Source organism: Papilio polytes, unplaced genomic scaffold (assembly GCF_000836215.1).
Source record: "Papilio polytes unplaced genomic scaffold, Ppol_1.0 DF824047.1, whole genome shotgun sequence".
Classification (NCBI taxonomy): domain Eukaryota; kingdom Metazoa; phylum Arthropoda; class Insecta; order Lepidoptera; family Papilionidae; genus Papilio; species Papilio polytes.
Genome location: NW_013525157.1, coordinates 1,981,826 through 2,000,905, shown reverse-complemented (window position 1 = coordinate 2,000,905; position 19,080 = coordinate 1,981,826). Strand labels below are relative to the sequence as shown.

Genomic DNA, 19,080 nt, shown 5'->3' with positions numbered 1-19,080 from the left:
TATGGCAATATTCATTTAAAAAATAACATGATAACCTTTGGAGATCTACAAAGTAACTTTCGATTAACGATATCGCTAGTAAAATCAACAAAACGAGTTACCACCTGAAATAGCAAATCTAAGTTCAAAATTTAAATTGTTTATTAAGCGTTTGGAAAGTCATCTTAATTAAAATATTCCATGAATAGAGTATTTTCTTTATATACAGTATATTATGTATGTATGTATTTTATATAATTTCACACATAAAAAAATGTTATACAACTAAGTATAGTGTAGTAACACTCTACATAATATTGTAACACCAAACCCGCGGACAAATCATATAGTTTTTGCGGGGCCATATTTGTTTACATCATTAATTTGTGTTTTTGTAAAATTCTCAATAATAATTAAAAAAAATTAAAGTCATTTCCATGCATTGACTTTTAGCGATAGGGGTAACCGAATGTTACTTTGTCAAAGCAGTTTAATGGGCGTTTATATGACGTGTTCGGAATCTATCTCTCCTTGCTCGACCGTCATGTACATTCCCTCCTCCTCGTAGGTAGAGTCGTGCTTCGCCAATATACGGAGTAAGGGACGGAGTTTCATCCACCACTGCTGCTTGGGTATTCTCTGCCTGAATGTCAAATATTACTAAGGATTAACAATCTTATTTAAGAAATATATAGAAAAGACAGGGAATATTTTTTCACCGGTAATTTCTTTGTACGGTAATATCTCTTGTTTCGATTATTTGTTTGTTAGTGGTTTTGACTACCGGATATAAAGATATAAAAAAAAAAGTAGCGCTAGTGAGATTATGTGAAAATCGTTTTAAGTGAAGTGTTAACTATGCCTGCTCTGTTTATTTACAAAAACAATTGTTGGCAAGAATGTACTTTGTTAAATTTTAATAAATTTTAACTTCAATATACTTACGCGAAGTTAGTTTGTCCTTTCAGATCTTCAAGGGGTGTAAATTTATATTGTCGTTTAACAACTCCGAGCAGGCAAGCGGAGTCGGGTGTGTTAGCGGGGCCTTTCTGGATATTCTCGACAAGCCAGTGCAAACACTTGGCGGCCATCTTTGTGCCCATGTTGCGGTCAAACGGCGTGGGGGAGCCGCCTTGTTGCATGTGACCTGCGATAAAAATTGTTATACATTAGTATAGACTATTGTAATTTATTTATGCATATTGTTGTGTTTATTTTGTCAAAGAGAATGAAAGGGATGACAATATGTGTTTTATAATAAAACTGCAGACGTTCAGTCTTGACAGTATTAATTGAAGAATCGACGTTAATATAAAACTTGGACCTGGTCAATGGCTGATAGAGACTCAGATAGCTTCAAATTACGTCACTGTCAGATAAGGGAACAAAATAGTTCGCCAGATTGGGGTAATGTACACTGGGCGTACAAGTCACTGCAGTAGAGTTCTATGATTATTCGATTGAAAACCCTTTTCATTTAGTTTCTTTCATTTAGTTTTATGAAATTCATTAATTACGAAACTCAAATTTTGGTCACATTTAATGTATCTTTGATAGAGCAGTATTTTTATAACAATCTTAACCATAGACCTAATTTCCACAATGTTATAAAATCGCAAATTAATATTTTTTAATTTGAATCTATCTATATCTAATTTCTATACATATAATAAAATTTGAGTGTCTGTTTGTATTATCAAAAAAAAATCCAGATTCCGGGAAGATGGTGTATTTGCGTTGCTGATAACGCAATTAAAAATCGCATTTAAAAATATCTTGTCTGTCTGTCCGCAAACCACGTTTGTTCCGGGTAATCTCTGAAACGGCTGAGCCGATTACGACCGGACTTTCACTGAAGGGTAGCTGACATAGACGGGCATATTATAGGCTACATTTTTTTTTAATTCCACGCTGTCAAAACGGCGACCTGACCGCTATCAGAACGGGTGGAACGATTTGGACGGGACTTTAAAAGATAGCTGGTAGAAGGTAGATGCACGCGGGAATGTGATAGATGACTTTTTTAAAAATCCGTGTTAACGAAGTTTGCAGGCGACAGCTTGTCTGAAATAAAAATATTATTATTAAAAGAATACTAACCGAGCACATTCATCCTAGCAGTGAAGAGCCCCTTGCCCTCTTCTGAGTAGAGTCTGTATATGAACTCAGTGTTGTAGTTATCGTTGGCCTTCTCGTTGCGCAGGATGAGGCCGCGTTGGATGCCGCCCGTCATCTTGGACGCCATGTGGTACACGTCCTGCTGCAGATCCTTGATGGAGAACTTCTCCTCGTAGATGTAAGCTGCGTCCGCGCCGCCAGCCAAACCTGGTAAATAAAAAAGATAAATTATCATTACGGTGTATAGAAATAAGTGTACATTTTTTTAATTAAGCGTACCAGATACATTTTTGTTCGTCCACTCTGTTGGTCATATCTATATGTAGTGATTGCTTCGCTATTTTGGCGAATTACGGTGACCGCTTGCTCGTTTGTCACCTTATAAAATATTTTATAAATCGAAATACAAAATACATACCAGCTAAAGTCGCTAAGTATCCGCAATAGCCTCCCATAGTCTCGATAACGAAGACACGTCGTTTAGTTCCCTGAAATTAAAAATATACGAACAATTTAGTTTCCATATAATGAAAAACAAGACAGTTAGAATCAATTATTTATGATCATGTTAACTAGTTGTTACCCGTGACTTCGTCTGCGTAGAATTTAAACAAAATATAGTAAGCTAAACCTTTTTAAATTTGCGTATATCATCCATCCATCCATTAATACTTTCGCATTTATAATATTAGTAGGAATAGTTTAATATTAGTATGAAAATATGATATAACCTGAGCAGATTGTCGGATGCGGTCGCAAATCTCTGTGATTTCATTAAGAGCCGTGTCAGCGCCGAGCGAGAAGTCCGTGCCGGGCACGTTGTTGCTGATGGTGGAGGGGATCACCACCAGCGGGATGCAGAACTCCGGGAACTGCGCCCGGGACTCGTACAACTCAACACCAGCTTGATAAGCCTGAAAAAAACACGTTAATACATTATTTGAAGCTAACTAATAGCCTAATGGTTTAGGATACGGACTACAGATCTTACAGTCGAAGGTTCGAATCTCGCCATTCGATTATTGTTATAAACCATGTTTGCTTGCTTGGGTTGGTTAAAGGTAAAAGGTTAATTTAGTTGGATTGGTTAAAGGAAATAGCGAATTAACGAAAATCTACTATTCAAAAAAACATACTTACTAATACAAAAACGTAAATACTACTTAGTTACATAGGATGTCAGCAAACGCAGTATATTTTTGAATTCTAATTTTAATAAAAAGCCTTACACTTACGACACGCTTTAGGCTATATATTATCATGCTATTTAACTTAGGAAGTAAGTAATTTTGAAAAAACTTGTAGGAAAGGGATGAAAACTACATGCTGACAACATCGAGGAAGTAGGAAGGAAATGTTATCCAATGTCAAGGCCTTCGTTGTCATTTTTTATTTTAAATTTTGACATTTGAAACGTTTTCCAATGTAAACAATAATATAATTTCATGTGGATGATACCGCATGAGACCAGCTCGTTTTATTTCAATTTGAATGTACTCGTACCTCAAAACCACCGATGATAAGAAGTCCTTGTATATTGAACTGCTTGATGCGTGCAGCGATCTCCCCCTTTTTGTCTCCGGGCAGAGTACGTTTGGTGCCCAAGAAGGCCCCTCCCTGAGCCACCCAACCGGTTACATCTGACCTATAAATTAAGAAAACATATTGGAACTAGATTTAAATTTTAAGTTGAAATTCGCAGAATTAAAAATGGTAGGAATATGCTAACAGTTGCAGTAACTGCGTTTCTATTATTTTTTAAATAAGCTTTTATCCGCGACTATGTGCGAGCGGAATTAAAATAACAATATTAAGAAGCCTATATATTTTTTCCTGGTTCATTTCTAGATCTGTACCAAATTTAATTTAGATCCAATGAGCCGTTTCGGACATACCTTCTAACCATCCATCCATCTAAATTTTCGCATCTATAATATTAGTAAGAACAAAATAGAAATTAATTACCAATCCATCTTCACAATGTTTCCACTGATGAAACCTTCAATCCCGTCGTGTATGCCGAGTACGGTGTCGCCGCGGTATATGCAGTTCCTCACGAAGGAGCGCACGGCCGCGTTCATGCCGCACGCCGGCGCGCCCACGTGCATCACCGCGAGTGTGTAGCCTTCCTAACAATACACGGACAAATTACTTACAGATAAACTTAATACGTAAAATATACCTCAAACGAGACGACCTTACTCTTGAACAAAATATTTTATTTCGATTTATATTAATTTTAATCGATACAATTAATCGATTAAAATTAAATTCTTGGTCACAACACTAAAATCCTAACTGTAAGAATATATTAATATATTATTTTGTTTGTTTTGTTATTGTTTGAATCGTTAACTTTTTAAATGTTTAATTAAATAATAAGTGAAATGGCTACTTACAGATGGTTTACCAGATTCATCAAACGCTTCCTTAGGGGGTTTCAATCGGGTCAACATTTTGTAAGTTTCCAAGTTGCGTGCAAAACTGCGCCCGCGCAATTGCACCGCTAAATCCCAATTCTTATCTGCCATTGCCTACAAAAAACGTAACATATCTTATATCGAATCAACTACATAAAATTAGACGCAAAATGTATAAAACGGTATGAACAGCATACCTGAGAAACGGCTTTCGTTCGACGTACACACTCCATAAGTGGTAGACGTACAGCTTGGTTTCCATCCAAAGTAACAACACAAGACTCTGTTTCAGGAGTTGCTTCCATTAAAGCCATTACAGCTTCGGCTCCCATACGACAACCCTGTTACAAGAATTTTACATAGATTATCTAGTACATTTAAACATAATGTTAAAACGATTACAACCATATGCGGACTAGTAAACCCTTAATTCGATAGTGGCCAGTGTGACAACCAACTAATTAAAAAAAATCTACTGAACTAGTATATTTACTACAAAAAAAAAAAATTCTCGGTACAAAATACTCCGTCGAATTAAAGGGTAAATACTACATGTGGATTATAAGATTAACATAACACTAACCAAAATTCTGTCAAACGCAGACGGTGAACCTCCACGCTGTACGTGACCGAGCACAGTAATACGCGTGTCTTGTTGAAGATTGTCCACGACGACTTTCTTTACAAGCTCTGCGGTGATCGGTTTCCCTTCACGATCAATTGCACCTTCCGCAACTATGATAATATTGAGACGCTGGCCCGATTTTCTTTCCTAAATGAATGGGTCATAATGATATGTTTTCTATTTAATAAAATATATCACAAACACCATTAGTAAAATAAATACAAAAGAATGTTATGTAGCATTAACATGTCTCATGCACATGCTGTTTATGTGGAGTGCTACTGGTCTTAAAAAGTTATGTACATTGTTTTTTATGTAACAAAGTACATAATATATTACTTGAATATAGATTATCTTTCTCATTATATATATCCAATAAAAACAAGCGATATTAAAGAAATACATTACCCAAGCATTGACTTCTAACACACAATATAAGCTAGAAGAATACATCATAAGCTTCAGCATAAACCCAAGATTTTAGGAATATAAAGCAAACAAACAATTGCTTTAAAATAGTGTACAAAGAAAAGAGAAAAGTTATTCCAACAATGTTGCCAATTATTTGCCATATAAATACTATTGTGTGTTACAATTACACAGTGCCACTCAATTAAAACTGCATACCTGCTGTAATCTTTTGCAAAGTTTTTCAACCCAATTATTGGGAACAGGGTCCTCAGGGATAAATACTTGGTCTGCCTCGCAAGCCAGAGCGGCCACTAATGCCAGATAACTGCAACAAGCAGCATCCGAACATAATGATCCATGCATATGAAACCCAATTAGGATGTAAATATGAAGAGGTGATGATTTTACAGCTCATTGACTTCCATACTCGACTACTGATAAATGCGACAAACATAGATGCCATAAATTTAGAACAGTGAAATGAAACATTGAAAAGTGATCCTGCTCCCATAAATACTAAAAAAAATATTCTTGCCTCAGCTATCTTTGTACACAACTTTTTTTCCCAATTGAGGGGCGCTGGGTCTTCGCAAATAAAACTATAAGTAGCGTCCGTACAAAGTGCTGTGTAAACTGCAAGAAAACTAAAGGATTCGTAAGTCAAGGAAAGGAACCGATAGCTGTGTTGGTAACAAAAAGGAAAAAAAACAAGGGTACAATGTTTGCTAGCATCGCTTGCCTGTTCTAATTTATCACAAAGTTTATCTCTCCAGTCAACTGAAGGTGGCGCCTCAGGTATAAACACAAAATCTGCTTCTGACGCCAAGGCTGTGACTATAGCCAGATATCTATTTCAATATATTATCATTATTAACACATTCAGTGATACTTAAGTATTTTAAAAAGTTGTTTGATTGCTAATAAAATCTCACCCGCAATGTCTTCCCATGACTTCCATAATAAATGTTCTTTGATGTGAATATGCAGTGCTTACTATGGCATCAATAGCTTCAATAATGCGATGCAATGCAGAATCAGTTCCTATTGTCATATCTGTACCACAGAAATCATTATCAATAGAACCTACCTAGAAAAGGTTATAAATATACTTCTCTAATAAAAATTAAATATGATTACACTAGCAATCTTGTATGGTACAACTCACCATGCCCGCAATGTGTAAATACTTATATTTCTCTCTTTGGTCTTTAGTGATTTTATTATTTGTCAGTAGTTCATCCAGCAAACTAGACCACTCCTGACGGAAAAGATTTGCTCCAGTGAGGGAACCATCACCTCCAATGACAACCAAATTGGTTATACCTCTTGTCACTAAATTAAAAGCTGCTTTCAGACGACCTTCTCTTTTGCTGTAATTAAAGTAAAATGTTAAATCCAATAAAGTTAATAACACAATTGATTTAAATATTGTATTGTCTATCCTGAATAATTCATAATAATAAAAAAATCTAATTCTAGAGTCTTACAAACATTCTAAATAACACTTGTTATCACATCCTAAAGATAATATATGTGCTGCTGTTCAGTAAAAAAAATTGATATACCAAACATAGAGAATATTGCACCATTTGTATATATAATTACAATAAAACATATGCCTTTCATTAAAACAAAGAGAGTACTATAAACTGAAGATATGGTACAATGTATCATTTATAAATAGAAAACAAAACAAATACTCACATGAAGTCCATGCACCGTGCAGATCCAATTATAGTGCCACCTTTATGAATTATAGAGCTAACCGATGACCAGTTGGCTTCTTCTATGTTATCACCGCCATCTACCATCCCTTGATAGCCCTCGCGAATAAAGTAAACTTTACAACCTAAGTAAATACCCATTCGTACCACTGACCGTACTGCAGCATTCATACCCTGAGAGTCGCCACCACTGGTAAAAACAGCGAGGCCCTTGCCCTTATGGGCACCTCTCTCGATAAATTTTTGTGTTGATGCTATATCCATTTTTAGATTTTTTTACAATGTATTACCTGCAAAAGCAATGTTAATTGAAATTTGTGATCAATGATGATCTAAAATCTAGAAAATCGCAACACTCCAAGATTGTAAATTATTTTAAAATATTTTTAACATTGTTTTAAATAATCCAGGAATAACATACGCACCACAAAAAATTTAAAACCGTTTATAGAAAAATGTACGTGAGAAGGTGAACTTATCAAGGTGACCTTTACTTGACATGAGAGGGAGAGGGTAAATAGGTTTAGTGATGTCATGGACTTCTGTAAAAATCGATTTCCAATCGAATTGATGTGTGAATTTCAAGAAATCATAGGTCTATGGTCAATTTCTTGAGAGGTCTTTCTCACATTTTTTAATCTGTACTAAAAGGACTGACAAATCTTGACAGAATTGGAAATAGCTTATCTGTGAACAAATAATTGTTAGTGGTTTATGGTTGATTTTAATTTGATGGAAAATAGTGGAACGAATAGGATATATTTTAAAGATTTCTTTATTGTTATGTTTATTTCCCCTAAGCATTTACTTCCAAATGTGATACATATTTCTTTTCCAAGCTAGCCACATAATAAATATAGATATGTCGGCGGAATCTGATATGGAATATTCAGACAACGATGGCGACGACTACGATTACTACGGAGGACAAGACGATTGTGACATGGAAACAGTGGATCGTAGCAAAGCGGACCCGGAATATTTTGTGTTCTCTTGCTTAAAAGTAGAAGAAGTAGAAAAGTTGCTAAATGAGTCTATTGAATTACTTAGCAATAGCCTTCATATAACACCTTCACTTGCTAAGGTATTTTTTTATCATAAAAATCCCATAAGAATTGTATCTCTTTGCAAACTAGGTAACATGGTTGCTTTTTATTATTCCAGGTCATGTTGCATGCATATGAATGGAATGCTCAAGACATTATTAATAAATATAAAGAGAATGCAAATGAAGTATTGATGTACAGTCATGTGAAGCCAAAAGTTCCTTCAGCTCAGGTCTACTCAAGTATTAAAATGTGTGCCATATGTGCTACTTCACCACCTATACATAAGTACAGTGCATTGGCTTGCGGACATTACTTTTGTAATGAATGTTGGACAATGCACTTTGAAGTACAAATAATGCAAGGTATATATTATTAACAATGTTTATTGTTGTTTGCAAAAAAGTTTCATGTGATGAAAATATGTATTTACATCTCCTTTGCTATCTATTAAGAGATGTACAGCTGGTTTAAGAAGTGATTTAGACAATGGGGAAATAAACCAGAAAGTGTTAAGAATGAATGTGGATGGCTACTAAGGAAGAAGAAGTCCAAAGAAAGTTTAAATGGATTGTATGAAAGAGGATATGCTTAAAAAGGGAGTGAATTCTGACATAATGGCTGATAGAAATGTATGGAAGAGCAGCATATACTGTGCAAAGCCTCTATAGGGGATAAGGGCAAGTTGATGATGAGCTGGTTTTAGAAAGGATTAGTATGTCTGTAGAAACATGTCATTGTTATTTCCAGGTGTCTCCAATACTATACAATGTATGGCACAAGATTGTGAAGTGTTGGCTCCCGAGGACTTTGTTCTATCTCATGTAACAACCCCTGCCCTGCGAGAGCGTTATCAGCAATTCATGTTTAAAGACCATGTAAAGTCACATCCAGAACTGAGATTTTGCCCTGGGCCAAATTGTCAGGTATACAATTTATTAAAACTTTTTAAGGTCAAACTAAAGAAGAAAACAATGATTAATTAAATAAAACAACTTTTAAATGAAAATGTTTGCATTATAAAAATATTCAATCATCAATTTCATGGGATGGCTAAATATATTGTTATAGTTTAAAAAACATAATATAACATATTTTAAAAACATCAATCTGTACTGTATACTCTTATACTATAATACTATAAAGGGGAAAGATTTGTATTTTTGTATTTATTGAAATAACTCGAAAACTACTGAGACAATTTTTAAAATTCTTTCATCATCAGAAAGATAATTTATCTGTGAATAACATATCTTATTAATGTATATTCCTGTGTTTCCTATTAAGTGTAAACTTTATTTGCAGTGGATTTATCATGCTGTTGCCCGAGAGGGTGCTCGGCGTGTTGAGTGCTTAGGCTGTGAGTTGCTAACGTGCTTCACGTGTGGTGCTCCACATCACGCACCCACTGACTGTGCAACCATACGTAAATGGCTGACCAAATGTGCTGATGACTCTGAGACTGCTAATTATATAAGTGCTCATACAAAGGTTTGTAATGAAAGGAATTTAATACCTAATTGGCCTAATTTAGTCCCTTTCCCTTTTCACCCTTCTCTTAAGAGGAAAGGATGGGATGAAAAGTTGATTTGATGATGAAGGGGATGCATAGGAAGGGGATATATCCTCTATATGTGCATATCATCTGTCAAGGTAGACAACACATCTGTAATTGTTGATGTTTATGGGCAGTGATTGCTTTCCATTTTGGTGGATTCAGGGGGCTGCTTGCTTGTATGCCACATTATAATATTAAGAAAAACAACTGTAACATAATTAATTTATATACTCATGCCACTATCTCCCGACAGAATAGTGTGCTATTCCGATATGTCTGAGTGACATTGGCAGCTGTCAGATAGTGACTGAATGTGTATGCCAATAATGTAGTGTTGCACCAATCCTCCAGTGCAGTATTCATTTTCATAACAGCTGAGAACATATCACATATCACATATCTAATTTTCATTTTACTGTGATTCTCAAAATGCATGCAAATGTAAACCTATGTTTATGTTAAATATTTATAAATTTTTAATAGTAAATATTACTTTCCATTGAGGTGGCATCAAATCAATTTGCCATATTTATGTATGCGATGAACTTAATAGTTATCCAGATTTAGTTGTTATTCAAAGTATTAGGACATATAAAAATTCTATAAACCTTTTACATTTTATAAACACTGTTTTGCAGGACTGTCCTAAATGTCAAATTTGTATAGAGAAGAATGGAGGATGCAATCATATGCAGTGTGGAGCGTGCAGATATGATTTCTGTTGGGTTTGTTTAGGAGATTGGAAGTCTCACGGCTCTGAATACTATGAATGTAGTCGTTATAAGGAAGATCCTAATTTAGTTAATGATAACCAACATGCTCAGGTAATTCCCACCCCTATTAGAATTTACACTAGAATTAACAAAATGTGTTAAAATGCATAGAAATAAATTCTAACCTTTACTAACATAAAGAGAAATGATTTTTGGTTTATGTATGTATTGAAATAACTTAAAAAGATTTTTTTTGTCTGAGTAACATATCTTTACTATTGTTTTTAATATCACACGCGCGAAATCGCGAGCAGCAGCTAATAAGTATATATAGACAAAATCTCACTTTCATCTTGGACCTTTTTATCTTTTGATTTAGGGATGCTGTATCTATCTGTAATTAAACTGGCCATTGTTATTTAAAATATCCATTAATCTTAATAGTACCTTATTTAAAAAAAGAGGTATAAGAAAGAAAAAGACAAAGATCTTTTGTAATGCCATCATACCATAGACTTTATTCTACTTAATTATAATGAAGCTGTAATTTACTATAATTGCAATCTTTCTTCTTTGGATTTTTCTTATAACTTCATTGATGATGCATTTTTCTTTGTCTATTGTTATATTCAGGCTATTAATACTTTTAATTTCAGGCTAGAGAAGCTCTTAAGAAATATCTTCATTATTATGAAAGATGGGAGAATCATGCTAGATCATTAAAATTAGAAGAACAAACATTAGCTAGTTTAAAAACTCGTATCAATCAAAAGGTAAAATAGCAACCATTTTTAGTCTGAAATTTTTATTTTGCTAAATAATATTGGAATAAATATAAATTTATATAAAATTGTGGCTTGCCTGTAATTTCGCTGGTCTCAGTAAAGATTAAATGATTAGGTAATGGCGGGCGAAGGTACGTGGATAGACTGGCAATACCTGTGGGACTCTGCGCGCTTGCTGAAGCGCTGTCGTTACACGCTGCAGTACACATACCCTTACGCTTATTATATGGAAGTTGGACCAAGGAAAGAGTTATTTGAATACCAACAGGTAAAAATGTAAACCATAGAAAACATTTGATCACCAACTTTCTAGCTTTAGATATGTTTAATGTAAAGATTTGTTCTTTGTATTTAACGAATAATTTAAAAATACACGGCCAATTAAAAAAAAATTGCAATTAGAAAGCTACTTTTTTCTGAATGAAATAGGCCAATAGATTTTTTGGGTGTTTCCCATTTGGCCAATCAGTGTACCGAAGCAGCCCAATGGAAAATAAATTTCCATAGGTCCCAAAAAACCCACTCGATTGATCGGTACGCGATTGGCCGAATGAGAAACACCCGTTTTTAACATGCTTGTTAATAAATAATTTTATTATGACATCCAGGCTCAGTTGGAGGCTGAAATAGAGAATCTGTCATGGAAGGTCGAGAGAGCGGAAACGACTGACCGCGGAGACTTAGAAAATCAAATGGACATCGCTGAAAAACGGCGGACGACATTGCTCAAGGACTTCTTAGAATTTAATACCATTAATGCCTCCAGTAGTAAAGTTTAAGAAGCATAACAAAGGCATTTTAATTTAATTTATATGTAAAGAGTATTTCAATGTGGACCTTTGTATGATAAAAGCTAAGATTTTTTTTGCCAAAGTATATTTATTAACATGGATTTGCAATAAAATAGATGATGCTGTGTATGGATTTTTGTTCATCTTCACAAACCCTTCGTAATGTCTCATTTTGTACGTACAAGTGGCCCGGTGGTTGAAACCTACATTGTAACAATGAATGGTTCTTTAACATTTGCTTTTTGTTTTTTATTAACTTCCAGTAAATGCTTACTATAAGAGTATGAGTGACTACTAATTATTTCTTCCAATTTTTAAAGACTTGTTAACACCTTTATTTATTTATGTATTTTAAAACAAATTTTTCCATTCTGAAAAAATATTGATTTTTAAACTATTTCTAACCATAGATTACAAAGTAAGGGGAAGGAAAAATTTAACTTAACTTCCGCTTCTTAGACTCGTATTTAAAATAAACCAAATAGTTATTAGCAAAATATAGGTTATCTATATTCAAAATAATTTTTTTATTTATAAAAAAATTTAGACTCAAGTATGAACTTTTACAAGCACAAAAATCCAATGTTATTTTAAATTAAAGCACTGCTTTGGCGGTCGAAGTGCCAACTCGGCCGTCAACAAACATCAGCATCAATATCAGGTTGTTGACGTTTCACCGCGTAGCAAGTGAAAGTGTCACGTCAGTTGAATTACTGTCAGTAAATTTTTTATTCTTATTTCTCATTAACTGCAAGAGGCTGCCTAGTGGTACGGAATTTAAAATATATTGTTAAGAGCTGCGTTTTATTAGTGATTTATTGTGTATAGAAACTGTGTTTCACTTATATTTAACGTGAAATACATGATACGGATATTGTTTTAGGTTATTAACAAGAACGATGGGTGTAAAGCCTACAATTGGAAGAAAATCTAACAAGAACCCACCGATTCTTAGCCACGAATTTGTAATTCAAAATCATGCCGATATTGTTTCGTGCGTTGTTATGGTTTTCTTAGTCGGTCTGATGGTCCAGGTAAGTGAAAATCGGGTGCCACGTAAGCTGTAAAACTAATTTTTGAATGATGCGTAAAGATTTAATTTTGTTAATTTGCAGTCGACAAGTCCTATTGCGAGTTTATTTATCAGTCTACATCATAATGTCAGTGGTACTGAGCCAACTAGGGATGTGCCAAGAGGAGAGCCCTTCTTGTATGAAGCTGGATGGAAAGATATTTGTGCAGTATTTTTCTACTCTCAAGTGTGCATAGTAATGCATGCAATCCTGCAAGAGTATATCTTAGATGTAAGTAGATGACTTTATAAGTATTAAAAAGCAGAAATACAAGTTACAAATAATGTGTTCCCTTTATTTTAGAAAATATCAAAGAAATATCATCTGTCTAAATCAAGACTGAGTGCACTCAATGAGTCTGGTCAATTGGTTGTGTTTCACCTGGTCACTCTGTTATGGGGAGGCGATGCTATTCTTCGTGAAGGATTTATCTTCAACATTTCATACCTTTGGGATGGTAAGTATTATTTCTTCTCCTTGTATTGGAGTGTAATATTATGTAAGAGATAACTTTAGATAAGTTCAAATATATGTGATAGTGATAACAACTGTTCTTAAAATATCTAACAACCTCATTTCAATAGATATTTTAATTGCTTATGTTAAGATTGATAATTGTATTATTTATTTTGTACCTTAATTTTAGGTTACCCCGATCACCCAATGAGCTTCCTTTTGAAGTTGTGGTGGGTTGTTCAGGCAGCGTACTGGGTGCACACAATTCCCGAGTTGTACTTCCAGAAGGTTAAGAAGGATGAATGGGCAGGTCGCATCAGACAAGCAGCTGCTGCTTTTGCCTTTGTAGCTGTGGCATATGGATTCAAGTAAGTTTTAATACATTCATAGAGTTGGTTTATTCAAATTTTTGAATTGTAGTACTTACAGTTTTTAGACTAGCAGTATTGCAAAATGTTAAAAGTTATTGCTTTACAGTGTAGCAACACTGTATTTTGTAATTTATAATAATTGTTATGATGTAATGCAATTGGTATTACTTAATCTAGATGTTATACAATTTTAATGCATTGTGTAATTACTGTTGTAATTTTTTGTTAAATGTTTGGAAAGTAGTAAATATTTTTTATTCCTTAAAACGTAAATTTTAAATTTTATTCATGTAGTACAAAATATTACAATGTTTTATCTGATCACTAGCTTTTGATTGCGACTCCGTTTACGTCGAATTAAAAATAAAACAGAAGTGAGTAGCCCATGTGTTCTTCTGGACTATACATTTATACCAAATTTCATTGAAATTCAATCAACCATTTAAGCTACAGACTTTAAAAAGCTTTTGCATTTATATTATTATGATATGAATTATGATGTTTGTGTGGTTGAAGTTGCTATATTAATATATTGTTTTAGATTCCAACGTGTGGGAGTGTGTCTGATGGTGCTGCATTCGTTGGCCGAGTTTGTTGCTCACAGCTACCGTCTCAACACTATCATGAGAGGAGAACGTGAAGATTACCTGGACAAATGTAAGTATTTATATTGAAACTATCTGCAGTTCGCGACTTCGTCCATGTGGAGTTAAAAAATATAGCCCATGTTACTCTCTGATAACATAGTTTTTTAATGGTGCAAGAGTTGTTGAAATCGGCTTAGTAGTTTTTGAGTTACTTCAATACATACAAATCTATAGTCTTTATAATATTAGTATAGATATACAATGTCTAAATAGTATAGCAAGAAACTTTTGAATTTATGTCTATTGCAAACAGATACTATTAAATTTGTAAATAAATAAAGTAGACAAAATTAATTACCCAGTTTGGTTTAAAATTGTTTATTGTACCTGTTAAAAAATTATATGTTTAATGGCTGATAAATTATTATTAAATGGCTGAATTCTGAAACGAATATCTAAACATTTTGCGCCAACTATCTGTTAGAAATTTTGATGGAATTAGTAGTTTTATGTGATAGAGGGTTGACACAGTGCTAGAGTGTGAAGTGTGTGTGTGTATCAGTCCTGGGCGTGGTGAACGGGAGCGTGTTCGTGTGCGTGCGACTGTGCTCGCTGGTGCTGGGCGTGCTGACGTTCTACTACGGGCTGGCGGGCGCCGCGCCGCTGCTGCTGCGTGTCGCCGCGCTCTCCGCACTCGTCTCATTCCAGGTAACAGATACTAACAAAACAGTTACATTATCTCAGTCCAGGCAATGTATACTAGGAAAATGTATAGATAATTCTCCTAATAATAAGGAAAATCTCTTGGATATAACCCTCTGTTTGCTTGTCTTGTCTTGTTTGCTCAGTGGTCCAAAATACTGGTATTGCTATTTGACTCAATATGTACAGATTTAAAGTCTGAAAAACAAAATCGAGTTATCTTTTTGTGAGATAATGAATTCATCAGTGGTCCTCAAAGTGGTCCACGGGAAATCTCTAGAACCTTTAAACGATGGATAGAATTATATGATTAGAAATTGTGAATTTCAAAGTTGGATACGAAACGGTTGACATCAGTTAGGAACATTGATGTCATCATAATTGATTTTAAATCTTTGATTTTGTTATAGATGTGATAATTTAAAATTATTTTTATAAATAGTATGTTTTATTTTCTAGGTGTTCTTAATGTTCAACTTCATAACGGAGGCCATCAAGCAAAGGCAGGAAGCTCGCCAGCTCGCTCTCAGCAAACCCAAGAAGGAAAAGAAGGAGAAACCTAAGAAGGAGAAGGGTAATTATATCATTTTTATACAAAAATAAAATTATCTCAATTCATTCTTCACATAAAAACACAATAATTTAATTAAAATTTAATAACGTAAAAAGTTTTTCTTCATATTTTATACCAGGGGTTCCCAAACTATTGTGTCTTGTACTGTTTCCTTTCATGGTTTTGCTGCTAGTATTATTCAAATTATTTGTAAATAACATTTTTGTCGATTTTTTAATTTATTACATGAACGCACATAACAGCCAGCCAGTAAATCTGATAAAATATTTGTGGACCCCTATATACAACTTTCAATCACTTAATTCAGATTTCACAGATTATAGAACCCTGACTCACTTTGGGAATCACTGCTCTACACATTTTTGGGATTTAAATTTCACTTTTAATTCATTTTTACAGTTAAAAAGATCCCTACCGATGATTCTGATTTACCCGAAGTAGATCAGAACACGAACAAGACTCTGCGGCAGCGACAAGCGCTCAAAGCTAAGTGAACCTCACCGCTAAGGAACATGACCTTATCCCCATTCAATGTAACATACACGACTTTTTTATATATGTTAATAACTGAAGCACAAAATTATTAGTTACTAAAAAAACTTCCATATTTTTAAGGAGTGTTTAAAAACTTTTATATGTAAAAATCTAATTGTTTCGTAATACAGTTACAGTAAAAAAAACCAGCGCATCTTCATGACATGTAATTTATTTATAAATAAAGTATTAATATAAAGATAGGCTCATTTTTTTATACAATTCAGTACAAAATCGATTAAATTGATTTTCTTTAGTTATAGAAATGTAAATGCTGTCCAAGATATTTGTTTAATTTGACAACTAAATAAGAACTTTAGTCTTCATGTTTGACTAATTAAAAAAAATCGATTTAAATACACAAGATCATTTTTTTAATATAATGTAATTTATTACCATAAATGTATCTAATACTCGTAAAAATATTGATTTGAAATACAATTTGGTTAACAAGATTAATAATATTGAGTTTTGATTTGGGCCTATCTCTGTATAAATGATTTTATACACTACAGTGCTGATAGGGCGCCCAGGGCGGTAGACAAAAGGGCGTTAGAAGTCTTCGAATTTGTGACACATAAGTTGGTAAAAAGGGCCATAGACGCCCAGGGCGATAGTAACCCTTGGTACTGTTTTATTTATGTATTCAAGCCTGCATTGTCAAGTTACACAATATTGTAAAGTATAGTGGATACAGGGTTGTAAAAATATCTCTTTAAAGTGTAAAAACTAAAAGTCTAGGTTAAAATGTTTGTATAAATATGTGGATAAGTGTACCGTGGCGATGTAATGTGCACACAACCTAATGATAAATTCCATTTGATAATTTTTGCATTTTTAATACAAATATGTAACAATATTAAATTATTTGATGTATCGTGGATTCCAATTTAAATATTTTTTTTAAGTTTTTTTTTTTAATTAGGTAAATGCATAGTTCGACGTTTATTTTTTTTAAATTTGGTGCTCTATTTTTTGAAATTATAATAGTTAAAAATTGTTTATAAGTAATTTTGACATGCGCTGACTGATTTTATTATGGGGATAATTTGTGGACTAATTATTCTTTATACTTGTATGTGTAAAAAGGACGGCGTGAAATTATTCTTCCTAATTGAAATTATGCTCATATGTTATATAATTTTCATGAATGTTGTCAATTTAAAAAGCTTCAATGTAATTTTATTTCAAAATAAATTTTGTAAGAATTTATTTCTTAATTTTATATTGATTTTTATTTTATACCCTCACATTCCTTATCTCCTTTTAATATAAACCAACAGAAGCTGGTTAGGTTAAGTGCTCCGAACACTCCGTCATTTTGAACTCGAATTATGCCTCAGTCAAATCGAAGCAATTCGCTTCACGTGAAATTATATCATAATTAAACTAATATTATAAATGCGAAAGTTTAGATGGATGGATGTTTGTTAGAGTTTGTAGACTAAACGACTGAACGGATTTCGATGTAATTTGGTACAGATGTAGAGGATAGTCCGGAAGAACAGATAGGCTACTTACTTTTATTTCTTTTTCATTCCACGCGGACGGAGTCGCGGGCAAAAGCTTGTATAGAAAAATTTGAAATTAAAAGATACAAAACTTACTGATAGTAAGTACTGTTTGAGCCGAGATATGAACGAATACTTATTAAATTATATGGAACACCATACAGTAATGATTATTTAGTTATTATTATGTTTCCTCTTGGAATTATATTAGATTATATTTTATTTGCGATGGAAACTTGGTGTAATGTTAGCTGTAATGTAAAGTAATGATATTTACTCGTACATTAACAAACAGAGAATAACACTTAGGACATAAATTGGACCTTACTTACTAACCGCGTAAAATCCGTATATAAAATAAACCGTTGTGTTAATTGATCATTGTGTTTATTTGTATGTATGATGCAATAACTGAAATATTTATTAATATCCTTCACATGCGATATCTTGATTATTTTTATGCTATGACCTTTTCTATATTAATTTTAATACTGACTTACTTGCGTCGTTACATTTATAAATAATTTTGATGAAACTATCACCCATAAACATGAAAGAGATTCAAAAAGCCTTTTCTTTTGACCGATAATTAAGTAAGCGAAAGAACATATGAAGACCCGCGATAGTTAAACGATATAGAAGATATTATATTTAATACAAACAACAATAGAAAAGTTTAAAGCAACTCATTTGTAGACTTGATCTGCTGACGTCACATTTATCATTGTCAACATAGAGTCCTTTGAAAAACCCAATTAAAATCATCAATTATCAAATGCATGGTAACTGATTGGCAGCACTCGTAAAAATCATAAAATGCAATGCATTGTTACGTGGCCTCGGAACATTTAATGTTGCATTTTACTCGTATTCATTAGCCGATACTTGTCATGATTACCTTCAGATGCACAATGATAAACAAATGTTACACTTAAATGTTACGTTTTTTAATTTAATTTATCTGCTACAGGAAACTAAATATCAGAGGATTTTAACTTTAATTGGTTGCATTTAGGAAATCTTTATAATAAATCTCTTAAAACATAGTTAATTTTTCATTTATTAATTGGAAAAAGTGGTAGATCCGATATAAATATACCTA

The 19,080-nt window shown here is 33.4% G+C and overlaps 3 protein-coding genes across 5 annotated transcripts; 2 read left to right on the top strand and 1 right to left on the bottom strand.

Annotated features, from left to right (window-relative positions):
- Positions 1-225: 225 nt before the first annotated feature.
- LOC106100649 (ATP-dependent 6-phosphofructokinase) lies at positions 226-7,798 on the bottom strand. Of its 2 annotated transcripts, none has more exons than XM_013279599.1 (15): positions 7,703-7,798; positions 7,258-7,567; positions 6,719-6,923; positions 6,486-6,640; positions 6,089-6,197; positions 5,101-5,289; positions 4,715-4,858; positions 4,497-4,631; positions 4,063-4,226; positions 3,601-3,742; positions 2,829-3,011; positions 2,516-2,585; positions 2,080-2,304; positions 925-1,126; positions 226-622 (listed from the first exon to the last, which is right to left on the bottom strand). In XM_013279599.1, the coding sequence occupies exons 2-15, from the start codon at positions 7,539-7,541 to the stop codon at positions 481-483; spliced, it is 2,349 nt and encodes a 782-aa protein (XP_013135053.1). In that variant the 5' UTR covers positions 7,542-7,567; positions 7,703-7,798; the 3' UTR covers positions 226-480. The 2 variants fall into 2 exon arrangements, with proteins under 2 accessions (XP_013135053.1, XP_013135052.1); XM_013279598.1 differs by lacking the exon at positions 6,089-6,197 and adding an exon at positions 5,770-5,878 and having other exon boundaries at positions 228-622.
- A 180-nt stretch (positions 7,799-7,978) lies between these two features.
- On the top strand, positions 7,979-12,299 carry LOC106100650 (protein ariadne-2). Its single transcript, XM_013279600.1, has 8 exons — positions 7,979-8,361; positions 8,442-8,688; positions 9,074-9,249; positions 9,629-9,814; positions 10,520-10,705; positions 11,251-11,367; positions 11,495-11,647; positions 11,988-12,299. The coding sequence occupies exons 1-8, from the start codon at positions 8,140-8,142 to the stop codon at positions 12,156-12,158; spliced, it is 1,458 nt and encodes a 485-aa protein (XP_013135054.1). The 5' UTR covers positions 7,979-8,139; the 3' UTR covers positions 12,159-12,299.
- A 527-nt stretch (positions 12,300-12,826) lies between these two features.
- Positions 12,827-17,692, top strand: LOC106100780 (translocating chain-associated membrane protein 1). Of its 2 annotated transcripts, none has more exons than XM_013279802.1 (9): positions 12,827-12,938; positions 13,054-13,204; positions 13,286-13,474; positions 13,547-13,700; positions 13,890-14,067; positions 14,612-14,727; positions 15,220-15,365; positions 15,819-15,933; positions 16,333-17,692. In XM_013279802.1, exons 2-9 carry the CDS (start codon positions 13,070-13,072, stop codon positions 16,425-16,427), a joined length of 1,128 nt encoding a protein of 375 aa, XP_013135256.1. In that variant the 5' UTR covers positions 12,827-12,938; positions 13,054-13,069; the 3' UTR covers positions 16,428-17,692. The 2 variants fall into 2 exon arrangements, with proteins under 2 accessions (XP_013135256.1, XP_013135257.1); XM_013279803.1 differs by having other exon boundaries at positions 12,841-12,976.
- Positions 17,693-19,080: the final 1,388 nt, after the last annotated feature.

Bases quoted from the DNA above. Each gene is read 5' to 3' on its own strand.
- LOC106100649 (XM_013279599.1), bottom strand. From the start codon at position 7,541: ATGGATATAGCATCAACACAAAAATTTATCGAGAGAGGTGCCCATAAG. The intron at 2,586-2,828 runs GTTATATCATAT...TTTTAATTTCAG, and splicing joins GCATCCGACAATCTGCTCAG to GGAACTAAACGACGTGTCTT. The intron at 623-924 runs GTAAGTATATTG...TTTGACATTCAG, and splicing joins AAAGGACAAACTAACTTCGC to GCAGAGAATACCCAAGCAGC.
- LOC106100650 (XM_013279600.1), top strand. From the start codon at position 8,140: ATGTCGGCGGAATCTGATATGGAATATTCAGACAACGATGGCGACGAC. The intron at 9,815-10,519 runs GTTTGTAATGAA...ACTGTTTTGCAG, and splicing joins ATATAAGTGCTCATACAAAG to GACTGTCCTAAATGTCAAAT. The intron at 11,368-11,494 runs GTAAAATAGCAA...TTAAATGATTAG, and splicing joins AAACTCGTATCAATCAAAAG to GTAATGGCGGGCGAAGGTAC.
- LOC106100780 (XM_013279802.1), top strand. From the start codon at position 13,070: ATGGGTGTAAAGCCTACAATTGGAAGAAAATCTAACAAGAACCCACCG. The intron at 13,475-13,546 runs GTAAGTAGATGA...CCTTTATTTTAG, and splicing joins TGCAAGAGTATATCTTAGAT to AAAATATCAAAGAAATATCA. The intron at 15,366-15,818 runs GTAACAGATACT...TTTATTTTCTAG, and splicing joins CCGCACTCGTCTCATTCCAG to GTGTTCTTAATGTTCAACTT.